Genomic DNA, 13,166 nt, shown 5'->3' on the forward strand with positions numbered 1-13,166 from the left:
GTTTGCGCTCCAAGAATATTGATACAGTTTATTTTAATGACAGTTGCCTCTTGCTTTGAAATTATTGCAGCAAAAAAAAAAAAAAAAAAAAAAATCAGCTGCAGACAAATATGGTAATGACTTAAAAAGATTCACATTCTTGAGCTGATGCACAAAATGTAACCTAGGTCAAACATGATGATGGCATCAAATGTGCAAATCCCCTGGTAGGAGCTGCAGAGAAATTAGACTACATAAACATGCATTCATAAATGACACTTGTAGAAAATAATATTGCCAAATGAAAGATATCATCATTTTGCTGATATGATGATAACGTATATGATGATATAATCAAATTTAGCCCTTTGATTGTGGACACATACAGTTTGCCGGCAACAGCAAGACTTATAACCTGAGACAAAATTTGGGGGTTCCCTTTTTAAATCAAATCGTCTGCCCCTGGGCTGAACATGCCAAGGACAAACTTGCAGACGTTTGAAATCTGCACTACTTTCAGATACTTTTCCTCACTGGAATGATTTATTTCATATCATTCATCTAAATGCCTTGCAGGGGCACCCAACCTTTTTTCTGAAGGCTTTAGACATCATTTTAGAGCATGATGACACATCACTTTCAACAGTAAAGATACCAGCAGCTCCTGGATGTCAAGGGTTTTATTAAGACATTTTTCACCCCCAAAGAAGGTCATAATATATTAGCACTTAATCTGCGATCCCTGTTTCTAATTTCATGGGATTGAAGGTGTGATGAATGTAGGGGTGACTGATGTTTTTTTTATTCATTTAAATCACAAAATGGCAACAAAATGTAAATTTTATGTATCACCATCATTTGAGTAGATCACCTTTATCTGTAGATGCTGTTTCACAGAGGATCAAGTGATTGCTTGTTCAAAACCAACAATGAAATTTCACATGACTTTAATTAAAGGAAGGAATCATACTGACATTGCTGTAAAAATATATATTATTTCAATTACAATCCAGACTGAGACAACACATTGACAGACAACCATTTATTAAGTAATCCTACATTCCCTTTTCTGGACAATATCACATTCAATTAGCTTTTAGCTTCACTTCAGTACCCAGACATTTGGGGGAAAAAAACATACACTGTATTCACAAACACACAATAAAGACACACATTCACATTCATGTCACAGCACTACATTGTGGTGTTTTTCACATCTTCAAGCTGAGGTAAAACCACAGCCTTTTTCTTTTTGTTATCATGTCATTGTGTCAGATAACAAAACCAATATTTAGAGACAGGAGTTGAGATGTTTGCGTGAAGACTAGATAAAGTCTTCACTTTAGAAAAGAAAGTTAATACATTATAGTCTAGCTGACACTTCTTTTTTGTTTAAGTCTGCTCTCATAGAGGACAGACTGCCATTGCACTCTGATACACACTGGCAGGTCATGATGATTTGGGGCTTTTCCCCGTTTTTGTGTCACACTGGCTCATAAATCTCCAGTGGAAACCTTCAGGTTTCTGGGGTCCACGATCTCCCAGCACCTTAAGTGGGAGTCCAACATCAACTCCATCATCAAGGAGGCCCAGCAGCGAATGTACTTCCTGCGGCAACTCAGGAAGCTCAACCTACCCCAGGAGCTGCTGATCCAGTTCTACAGCGCCATAATACAGTCTGTTCTCTGCACCTCCATCACCGTCTGGTTTGGATCGGCCATCAAACAGGACAGAAACAGATTACAACGGACAGTCAGGACTGCAGAGAATATCATCGGTGCCGACCTGCCCTCCATTCAGGACTTATACAGATCCAGTCAGGAAACGGGCAAGGAGGATCTCTGCAGGTCCATCTCACCCTGGACATCCTCTGTTTCAGCTCCTCCCCTCTGGTAGGCGTGACAGAGCACTGTACGCCAATTGCACCATTGTTTAGGTATATATATGTATATATGTTTCTTAGCTGTATATATGTCTATTTATGTTTGACATGTCTATTTATGTTTTTTGTTTTTTTGCACACTGAGAGAACAAGTTAGAATCAGCGTCAAATTCCTTGTATGTATAAACATACCTGGCCAATACAGCTGATTCTGATTCTGATTCTGATACATAGACCCACCTAAAAGTTAAAGGGTGTAGTGGAAATTTCTAGTTTCCACCTCTCCACTCACTCACATCGTCATTGCCCCTCACATGCAACAGAACTTCTCCTTCAATTAATATATAACCAGGACGCACAACACTTTTTGTCACAGCAACTGCAGAAACACTACTAAGTGTCCAAGGACAGGACAGGACAAGGCAAGATGGGAATTGCTTTGTTTTCCCTAAGAAGTAGTTGTTCTTGTTCAAGACACCAGATAATGTGTAACTCACCCTCTGTCTGACATCATGCCTTGTCAGTGTGTATAAAACTTAATATCTCCTGTTCCAGGTCATTCTTTTAACTGCATTGTGAGTCCATCTGCAGATGCTGAATTAAACTTACAGAAAGACATGTCTTAAGTCTCTGTCCTTTGTTTAATCCAGTTTTAGCCACAACAGGGGCCAGTAATATTTCAGATCTGGAATTTTTTTTTTTTATCCTCACTCATGATACTTCACTTACACAAACACTGTGGCTTGTTTTCCCACAAGTCAAAACAGAAATATCTTTTAAATTGTGACTCTTAAACACTTGTCCAGATGATTGGCCGCTGTGTTCACTACTGATCCCACTAACAAGTGAAAGAGCCTCCCTTTAAAACAGACACGTGCCATGTCCCCTTTCTTCCTCCCCTAACTCTTTTTAACGCCGTTTTTGTCTGAGTTCTGAAAGGAGCTGACATCCCAGCGGACAGACCGGAACGTACTTCCCTTGAAACTGGCCTGCCTTTTAGTGAGGCGGTAGATTTTTCTTAGGATGGCACGTCGCAGCAGGATGTAGACCCACGGGTCCAGGATCTGATTACAGGTTGCCATTCTGACACCCGTCACCATGAGCCCCCTGTAAGTGTCTCTGTCACCAAATAGCGAGTCTCTGTAAGACTGTATGGCTGACATCAGTCCAAAGACCTGAAAGCAAAAAGGAAACAGCATTAGGCTCATCTCATATCATCTGATATATTCAATAGGCATATTTGTATATAAGTTACAGGATTATGAGTTCAAACCATAGAGATGGTATATTAAAAAAAAAAAAATTAAAAAAAAAAATCTAAATTTATGACCAAATAATGAAAAAAAAAAATATTGTGACATAAATATACTTGAATGCATCTGTTGATCAATTGTATTCAGTTTATTACGAATAAAAGAAGTAAAGATGGCTTTTTTTTTTTTAAGCATCTTAAACGTCACTTATCTGGTGAGGATTAAGGTGGGTCTGTCAATACAAGCTCAGTGTGCTGCTAAACATTCTGCTGAACTTTATTTCGAAACCTGGTGAGAAACCAATATACCAAATATGTCAGTTTAAAACTTGACATATGCGTTAAATAATGCACTTACACTAAATATTTAGAATATGGTGGAGTTTTAAAATCTATTACCGGGTTTGAATATTTTTTATTTCACCAAGGAAACAAGCTGATACACAACATCTAAATATGATACTGGCAGTCCAGATGAATGTTATTTTCAAGTTTATACTTTAGTGGAATGTAACGGAAAAATTGCATGTCAGGATGAACCAAAAATATTAAATCATATCCAGGCAATAAACTTTCCTCAGTGTTAAAATGATCTCCAAGAGCGGTTTCTCTCAAGAAATGTCTATGTTGTGAGTGGCTGCCTTTTAAATGATGCCTATAATCAGTCTGAATGATTGGGAGAGTCTAAAAGTCCTGTTTCCTGCTGCAGAGAAAATCTTGCTGTAATCCAAATGATCTGTTTAGCTTTTAACCTTTATTTATTGGTGCCTGACATAGAGACTTTGACTCATTTCCTGGTTCCAAAGGCCTGTTAGTAGGAAATACAATTTGTAATAAAGTCTTATAATAGTCAAACAGCTGTAGATTATTACAATGATAATAATTCAGAGCTACTGAATGAACAAATCACTTCATCTGTCTGGAACAAATAAAGTTCACTCAAATAAAACATGAACAAAATTAGTCTTTTGCCATAGGGCACTGTGTTTTCAGAGTTTTAGTTTTATTGAACTACATTTTATTCGAAATAATACATTATTTATGATGATGTATTGATGAGTTTGTGTCCCTTTTTAAAACTAATGTGTAATCGTAGTGTTATGAATTAAAGTTGTTGCAATTTCTTGAAACTTACAATACTGATCTGCAGTTTGACAACTCCCAACACAAATCAAAACTGTATCATTCTGGTGCCATTTAATCATGTAAAATATTCCTGATTTGTGGTCAGACTTCCCTCACACTCACCAGCAGAGGGCTCCAGCAGATGCAGGAGGTAACCATGATGCCCACCAGCTGGACCACCATCTCTGTGTCATGAGACCTGGCCGAGCAGCGCTGCGAGCAGGACCTCTTCTTTAGCCGGGCTCTCACCAGTGTGATCCCACTGATGGTGTTGCACACAAAGGCCAGGCCCAGAGAGCTCAAAGCCAGTCCAGAGAACAGCATGACAAAGGCCAGGTCTGTGGCTTTAGTGTCCTCCATCACCCTGATGAAGCACCATGTTCCTGGGTATTGGTGGGTGTAGGCACCTAGGCTAAAGAATGGGAGAAGGGCCACACATAGAGCCAGGAGCCAGATCAGGGTCAGTGCCATCTTAGTCCGTGCTGTGGTCACCAGACGAGCGTGCAGCAGAGGCTTGGTGACGCCTAGGCAGCGCTCAGCAGCCATAGCACAGCCTAGAAAGAGTGGGCACAGGCCGAAGAACACCATGCAGCCTCCCAGAAACAGACAGGAGGTGTCTGGGTCTGCAGGATCCTCCCGAAAGTTCGAGGTAGCTGTGGACCCGGTGCCTGCTGAGTATCTGCTCAGTACCAGAGCTCCAGGGATAACATGTCCAGCCAGGTCTGTGGCCACCAGGCAGCTGGCAAAGAGTAGAAAAGTGGCCTTTGACCTCCGCCGGAAGCGATTGTAAGCCTTGACCAGAATGATGAGGGCGACCACGTTGAAGAGGATGCCCAGAGTCATGGTGAGGCCAGCAGCTGTGGGGTTGTTCGGCGGACCGGTGGCATTGTGTGCTACTATGGCCCCCACCTCGGGCTTCTGAAAAATGGTGGTGTTGTTAGAGAGGGGGACGGGGACAGTGAAGCCGGAGTAATTGGAGTGCTGCATTTCCAACATCACCGCTGGATTCTTGCTCTGATATGGTTCCTCTAGCTGAGAAAATACTGAGAGAGGGAAAAGGGAGCGTATTAGCATGTTGAAATTTATTAGTATAAATCTCAATAAAGCAAGACCCTCTCCATCGTTACTAATATTTTCTTTGGAGCTTCCCCCTAGCGTACCCCAGTATCTCAACAGTATCCCAATGTTACATAATTATCCCTGAAACAAAACCCACCATTGCACGTATAAAAGATATCAAATGTCTGAAGTGGCGGATATTATAGGTCCTATATCACAAACACAACAAAATATTCCAGCAACTTTATTGTTTATTCAAGAGCTCCTAATCAATCACTGAGGAATTTGAGCCGTAATATTTTTACCTCACCCAGATTACAATGTAAAAAATAAATGTCCATTAAACCACGTTTTGACATATCTAAATTATGCAGTGCATGTGCGATTCTCTGTGCCATAACCCACTCATAGACTGAGTCACATAAGCCAGATGAAGCTATTCACGTGACTGTCAAGGGAAGTTTAAAATACATTATAAATACTGAGATGAAAAAACACCCAGGAGATCCACACACCACCTCCTTCACCACCTGCTGTCCCGGAAAAGTCAAACAACTAGAGGAAACTTGGCAGTAACGTCCCCCTCATCCCTGGTGGATTTCATTCAGTTCATATGTACCTCACACTTAATAACTTCTCTGTCAGGGTAAACAAAGCTGTTCAGGGCAAGGTTACCCATTTTTAAAACAACAGATTATTCATCAGCGCTCTCTGAGGTTCGCACAAGGCAACAAGGGAATTCTGAACAAGTTCGGACAGTTTCAGTTGACACTGAACACAGCTGCACACATTCCTCTAAAACACAGAGCAGCGTCAGCAACAAATCTGCATTAAATCAAATCAAATCAGAGCAAAACAAACATGTAACGAAGATGATTAGGTCTAAGTGAGTCAGACATAGTTTAGGCTGGCTGACTTGTTGTTGATGATCCGTGAAGAGTCCATTAAAACACACCGAAAATAAACAGTAGGTTTATGTTTTCTGTACATAAACAAGAGGATGTGTTGTTATAATTCTTTTTAAATTTACATATTTCTTTGTTTAAATGTTTGAATGTTTTGTGCCTGTCCTAAAAAAAACATCAATATGCCATCATAAATATAAAAACTGATGACGATAATGACACATAAAACCTAAATTTATACAGTTTAAGTGAGCATTTTCCCTGCAAAAAAACAATTTTTTTTAGTTAATATAAGAGCATTTTTTTCCCATTTTGTTAAATATTTCCATTCTTTAAAGTTTGAGATTCTCTGTTGTCTGTTGTTTGTAGATCTTTTGAAACCAAAGTTAACATTTTATTAAGTATTAATTCAAAATTGAAAAAAAAAAAAATAAAATAAATTTGGATACATTTTGTCTTTTGAATTTATCGTTAAATAAAAAATATTTGACTTACCTTTGAAAAAAGAAGCTCATGGAGATGATCAGGATCACTTTGATTCTGACAGTCAGTCATAACTGATGCTTCTTGAAATATATTAATCCAGGTTGCTCTTGGTATGATCTTGTGTTGATCCATAGTACGTGGACTTCTTCACCTGAAGTGTTTCCTCACTGTGAAACCAAGACCTTGTGGCAGCTCCTCTCTCACAACAAGCAGCCTCCCTGTTACATTGCACAAGCATGTTCTCTGTTCCTCTGAGTGCGATCAGCTCTTTTTATACTCCAGAGCTGCACTGGGCTCACATCTCCTCTGGGTGTCTCACTCATTGAAAACCAATAATTTCCTCCAGGCAGAGACTCCCTGGAGTATATGAAGAGAATGGGCTACTCGGAGAAACATATTAATATTTTAATAAGCAGCTGCCTCTGACTCCACTTCAACAATTAAACGAGATGGAGAGGCTTAAATATTAAGCAATGAGTAGAATGTAAAATCTAAGGACAGACCTGTATGAGGCTGCAGGAATAATTTTCCTCAAGTGGTGTGTTTTAACTAAGTCTGACTTTGTATTACAGCTGCATGGACAGAAAATAAGACAGTCTGTACTGATCAAACTGAGGGAGTTGAACCTGCATTACATACTTGTTTTTACAGCCCGACAGACTTTCCCTTGTTTGTTAATTCTTTAGAAATTAAAACACTACCCTTGTCTACCGAGTCTCTGTGGTCAACTCACATCAATGTAAACCAGCTGTGTTCCCACCACTACAAACATCTCTCTCCAAGTCTGGAACTCCAGCTGCAGACCGAAGAGAATTTTCCAGTTCTCCATCAAACCGGCCAGACTCAGGGACATTATAGGATGTGATGCTCTGGGCTTCACTTCAGGGAAAAGAAGCCCACTGGTAATTTTAAATGGGTAATACAACCAGAATGAACATACAAACTATTAAGGATGCACTATCAGAGGATGACAAGAGGGAATCTGAAGCGTTTCAGATTCCCATCCTCAGCCGAATCTTTGCACTCATCTGAAATTCCTCCTCCAGGGAGAGGTCATCTTATGTCAAAACAGTACGAGGACTCTGCTGTGAAATGATAAAGTACAAAGTGCGGCTCTTTGTTCAAACACACACTGCAGCTGTGTGTGGAAAAATGTCTTCTTTGACTGGCAGAGCACTGAAGCAAGGACTGATGTTCAATCAACATGTTTCAATACGTTTGTTAAAGGCGCACATTAAAATCTGAATAATGCATTGCCTGAACGTGAATGTAAAGCTTGCCAAAGCTTTACCTAGAGACAGGTGCACCTAAGGCAACATTAGCCTGGGTTAATGTAGTCCTGTCAGTCTGCTGTGCTATAAAACCTGGAGGCACAGGAGAGTGATCTGCTCAGACGACAGGCTATTAAGATTTAGAGGCAGGAAATCCGCCTGCTGTGCTAAACAAAATAGGCAGGGGTGACAATTATGGGCCATTTTTTCATTAAAAATTATGTATAATTCTTTACTTATTTTGACATTTTTGTCTTTTTCTGTTTTATTGATGGATTTTTGTTTGTTTATTTGCTATTTTTGTGGGGACCCAAGGAAGCCCATGCAGTGACCACTTTTGTAGAAGCTACAGATAAAAATAAAGAATTAACAGTTTATTTTCTCAGGTAGCATCACCAAACGCTATCAAAGGTCTGCAGTAAAAGACTGCTCCTCCTTTGTGTTGAAAAAAAGCTTCATGAGTAACTCACTATTATTCATATAATGTGTTATTTGGCAACAAAACGTGATCATTTCAGGTCGACATTTTAGAGAAAGTTTCCACAAAAATGGAAAACTAACTTGATCAAATCAATGTGAAAGCTGAAAGAATTACAACCAAATGTCAATTTTACTTGGCCTCAAAGAACTCTTCTCCACTTCTGTCCCATTGTCTTTCTGCAGGCAGACAGACAGACAGGAAACCACAAACGACTCTAAATAAGTCTTGAGTGGTTTTGTGTGACACGCTGCAACGTACAGCCACACACATCAATCCAGCAATAATTATTACTTGAGCTGGATACTAGCTCCGCCTCACTGATTTACCTCCAACACAAGGAGCACATCCTTGTCCAGTTATGTTTTGGGTCTTGAATGCCTCACCTCAGTACACAGGAATCTGCTGGCTGAATGGTACCACCCTGGGCCTCGTAAAAACACACATCAGCAGAATCACTGGATTTCGCAGGAAAAGACGTGCATTCCTGCTGGCTTCTGGTTTACTTAATTTCTACTTGTGAATTTTTAACGGACACACAGCATGTTCTGATACAGTTGGCTGCAGTTTGTTTGTCAAACCATTCTCGGCATTTATGCAAGAAAAAAACTTCAGGATTTATCTGCAGAGAACCTCATAATTACCACCATTTTAGTCCAGGAATTTTTGTATAATTATGCATGCTCATTTGGTTTTTGTTTTTGTTTTTTTACAATCAATTGTTTACTGTCTTAAAGAGTGCACTGTATTTGTAAAAAAAAAATGTGCTAGCAAAGTGCTAGCAAAGAAAATGTAGGACAAACAAAAAAAAATTCATTTTCACAAAACTTTTATATACTTGTAACATTCTTGTAGCAATCTCAATGGATGTCTCAGAAAACTCTTTCGCTCGTTTCAAAAGATATTATGCTCAAAGCAGGACAAAATGCATAAAGTAATGTAATGAGATAACCTTGCCTATGCAGCCCTGTAAAAGCTCATTCTAGCCACCTCACCACTGTCCACACGCAGCGAAAGTTTATCAGTCTGTCCTTCCAGTAGTGTGGTTGTTGGGTTTTCGAGAGAATAGTGATGGAAGTAAGTTCAATGTTTCTGAGGAGCAGTTAACTGAAGCACAAAATGTTATCCATGTCTGCAGAAGTCTGTGTGTGTGTGTGTGTGTGTGTGTGTGTGTGTGTGTGTGTGTGTGTGTGTGTGTGTGTGTGTGTGTGTGTGTGTGTGTGTGTGTGTGTGTGTGTGTGTGTGTGTGTGTGTGTGTGGTCAAAGCGTAATTTCTTTGGTGATCATTCTTCATAAGTGGCTTCACTTGTATTCTACCCTATTTTGTCATCAATGAAACAAACAATACATCCGCTTATCACATTATCACTTGTAGCTAGTATTTTTTTTTTTTTTTTTGTCAAACTATCTAATTAATTTCTCTGATAAGTAAACTTTATACAGGAGTGTTGAGGCTAAATAGTCAGTCTCGGAAATCACAGCAACTTCTTTGAGATCAATATATATAGGCTCCTGTAGTCTGAGGCAGAGGTGTTTCCGTTTTAGAAAGTTACATTTTAGAGTCCCATCTTTAAAATGGTGCTACTGCCAGGGTTCACAAGAACACGTGCACAAGACAAAGGCAGGTCCAAAAAGAAAAAAAAAAAAAACGAGCTTTAATGATAACATCAGGCTTCAAATACAAAAAAACAAAAACAAATAAAAAAACAGAAAAACAAAACTTAGGTGGTTGGAATAAAAAGAATAGGATGTCTTTTTAGTCATGGCACAATTATAACAAAGTAAGTTTGCAGCTTTGTTACTAGAATAAATAAGAAACGATCATAATGAAGAAACACAATAGGTATACAACAGTATAAACAGTCAGGCTCAGACATGCAATGCAACAGCAAAACCAGTAACCTACAGTACAATGAATGTAGATTAATTTAAAGTACCAAATGGACCAATGTTCTGTTAGCAGTGTGAAGATAGGAACACAACATCCAGACACACAGTAAGATGGGAGTGGGCCGCTACACTGTAGAGTTTATTTGATGGCATAGTGCAAGCTATGTGTGCATGTGAAGTCAGCTGTGAAATCAGTTGTGGCAAACTATTATTGTGGCAGGCAGACAGTTTATAGGAGATAGTTGGTGGACTGATTCAAAGCAGCTTTGGCTCTGGGAGAGAAGCTATTTCAGTCTGGCTGTGCGGGTGTACATGGTTTCGTATCATCTGACAGATGGAAGGAGTTCAAACAGACCATTGCGTAGATGTGTGGAGTCCTCACAGATGTTGGCAGCTGTACTGATGCAGCATGAGTGGTAGATGTCCTCCAGGGCTGGGAGCTGTATCCCAGTGATCTTCTGTGTGCCAGAGATGACCTGCTGTTAGGATGCTGCTTGTGGTGCAGCAGCATGAGGTCACCAACAGCTTTTTGGTTCCAAATACAAAAAAAAAAAACTAAATCAGGAAGCAGGCAGTCAAAGGAACAACTTTACTGAACAGAATCCCTAAGAAAGACATACTGAACCTTACAAGGGACTCCTTTTGAACTGAACCTTTTGAATTTATACCTCATAAATACTGCGGGATTGATTAGCTTAGTTGGAACGGGTGAGAGAAGAGGTGTTTCAGGTCAGGTGATGCAACAGGTGTGAATACAGGAAAGCGGGAGGGGCTAGTCTGAGGAGGCAAGGGAAAGATCAATGAAACACAAAAAAGTACACTGAAATAGTGAGTGTTAGTACGTAAGTACGCTGTTAAGAACAAAGCAATTGAGAGACTGAAAGAAAGTAGAAAACGCATACAACAAAAGATTAATTGTTTTGATCCTGGAATTTTCCAACTTTTTCATTCAAAATAATATGAATTCCTGCTGTCAGCATTACAGTGTATTCCTGCACGTACTGAAACCACATACACCAGATAAGAAAACCACCCCATGAGTCCCAATAAAAACACAAAGCAACAAAATAGCAGCAATGTGGGTGGTGTAGTGGTCTGCAGGCTTGACAGACCACCTGAATATCAAAAGTCTTGCTCAGGGTCCGTGGGAGTTGATCCATACACTGGGGATGCGTCCTCAGCAAGTGACCAGCTGACCACAACTTCCTTGCTACTGTTGGTCCCCCAAGCATACAGCCAAGGCAACAGTGGAGTGGCTCCCGGACAAATCTCTCTATTGTATAAGTGGTCCTGACATAAAACCCGACAGAGCATCTGAAAGACACCTAAAGGTGACAGTTCAGATGCTTCCATCCAATCTCACTGAGGTTGAGACAATCTGTTCGGAAGAATTTCATAAACTGGCCAATTTCAGGAGTAAGGAGAGATTTATCCAAGAAGATTTAAAGATGTACCTGGTGTCTTTATGTAAATTGATGGACAAAAATGCAGTTGTATCCATTAAAAGAGATTCTATAATGCACACAAAAGGTGAAGGGATTTGAATAGTTATTTACTGTATATGCATCCTCATACAGAAACGTCACAATGGCTTGATTTCCACTCACCTCATATGAGCTTTTAATCGACCTCTATGCACGACCACAGAAAAATAAATTTGCTGTTAGAGAGTATCAGTGCCAGGTGTACCACACATTTGTCGTCATGGTAACAATAGCAGAACTGTTATTGATAATAAACATTGTACACAGTCACAGTTTGGTTAGGTTTAGGGTCCAAAACTACTTTGTTAGGTTTAGAAAAATTTGTTTTGGGACAAACTAACTAAATTTTTTAAGGAAGTTACATGATGTAGTTATGTAGGGAGTCATTACGTAACACAAATTACACTACATAAGTGACACACATCGAATACATTACGTGGAGTAAAATTTGTCTAACGTTGACTTTTGCTTTCACACAGAATAAATACCTGCTGATTTAAAGTCCTGTAATTAATCCACCAACCTCCTCCACTCCTTAGCAATTTAGCAATGTTATCAATGTGAAGACGGGCTTACTGTATCTCATACAAACACACAAAATAATCCATGGTGACTCTAAATTAGTACTAATGTATTCTATATATATTTTCTACTCATGCTTCATGTATAATTAACAGACTGCTGCAGAACACATGTAAGGTAATATGTTAGTTTTGCTTTTACAGCTTTTTTCACTTGTGCAAGTGGCCTAAAACATCTGTTAAAACTGCTTCAAAATGATGTTCTTCAAAAATACTTTCCCTGACTGTTTATTAATACATTATTCAAATTACCATATGTCAGTGTTGTGTACAGCTTGTTCCACCACAAACAAGTGGCCAAAAAAAAAAAAAAAAAATCAGCTAATACTGCCTGAAAGGCTCTTTAGATTTTCACTTTCTTTCATGCTTACAGTTGACTCCATCATCATCCCATTTCTGCCATTAATTACTGTTCAGTTATTGAGTGTTCAAAAAGAGCAGCTCGTGTAGATTTGTTGCTTCTAACCTCACCAAATTCTGCAGAGCACCTCAGCTGACCTCTCCAACAGGACCCCTGTTGTCATCACTGCCAAAACTATAGCAGATTTAAACCCCCACCGTTTATCACTGATGCATTTACAATATAAATATTTGAATAACTAGGTTGATGTCAAAGGATCGTACCACACATTTAAAACATTCACATGACTCCTCTTCTGTCTCCTGTTCTGTGCTGTGGCAGGGCTCTGCCTATATAATCTCCCCTGCTTGAGTGAACGGTAGTCACTAAACTGCTCACATTATCATTCCTGTCTTTTACCAAGCACGCTTAAT

General features: G+C 39.5%; 1 protein-coding gene across 1 annotated transcript; it reads right to left on the minus strand.

Moving 5' to 3' along the window:
- Nucleotides 1–22: 22 nt before the first annotated feature.
- On the minus strand, nt 23–6,907 carry LOC138622411 (prostaglandin E2 receptor EP1 subtype-like). The gene is made up of 3 exons (XM_069701185.1): nt 6,698–6,907; nt 4,362–5,281; nt 23–3,036 (listed from the first exon to the last, which is right to left on the minus strand). Exons 2-3 carry the CDS (start codon nt 5,232–5,234, stop codon nt 2,761–2,763), a joined length of 1,149 nt encoding a protein of 382 aa, XP_069557286.1. The 5' UTR covers nt 5,235–5,281; nt 6,698–6,907; the 3' UTR covers nt 23–2,760.
- Between the last annotated feature and the right edge of the window lie 6,259 nt (nt 6,908–13,166).

This window comes from Brachyistius frenatus, unplaced genomic scaffold (genome assembly GCF_029030835.1).
Source record: "Brachyistius frenatus isolate BFR_SWC_R1_liver_20210118 unplaced genomic scaffold, ASM2903083v1 Contig_36, whole genome shotgun sequence".
Classification (NCBI taxonomy): domain Eukaryota; kingdom Metazoa; phylum Chordata; class Actinopteri; family Embiotocidae; genus Brachyistius; species Brachyistius frenatus.

What these genes read in the sequence shown, in the direction of transcription:
- LOC138622411 (XM_069701185.1), bottom strand. Translation starts at nt 5,234, where the DNA reads ATGTTGGAAATGCAGCACTCCAATTACTCCGGCTTCACTGTCCCCGTC. An exon ending in TCTGCTGGAGCCCTCTGCTG is followed by an intron (nt 3,037 to 4,361) that starts GTGAGTGTGAGG and finishes TTTTGCTTTCAG; the next exon opens with GTCTTTGGACTGATGTCAGC.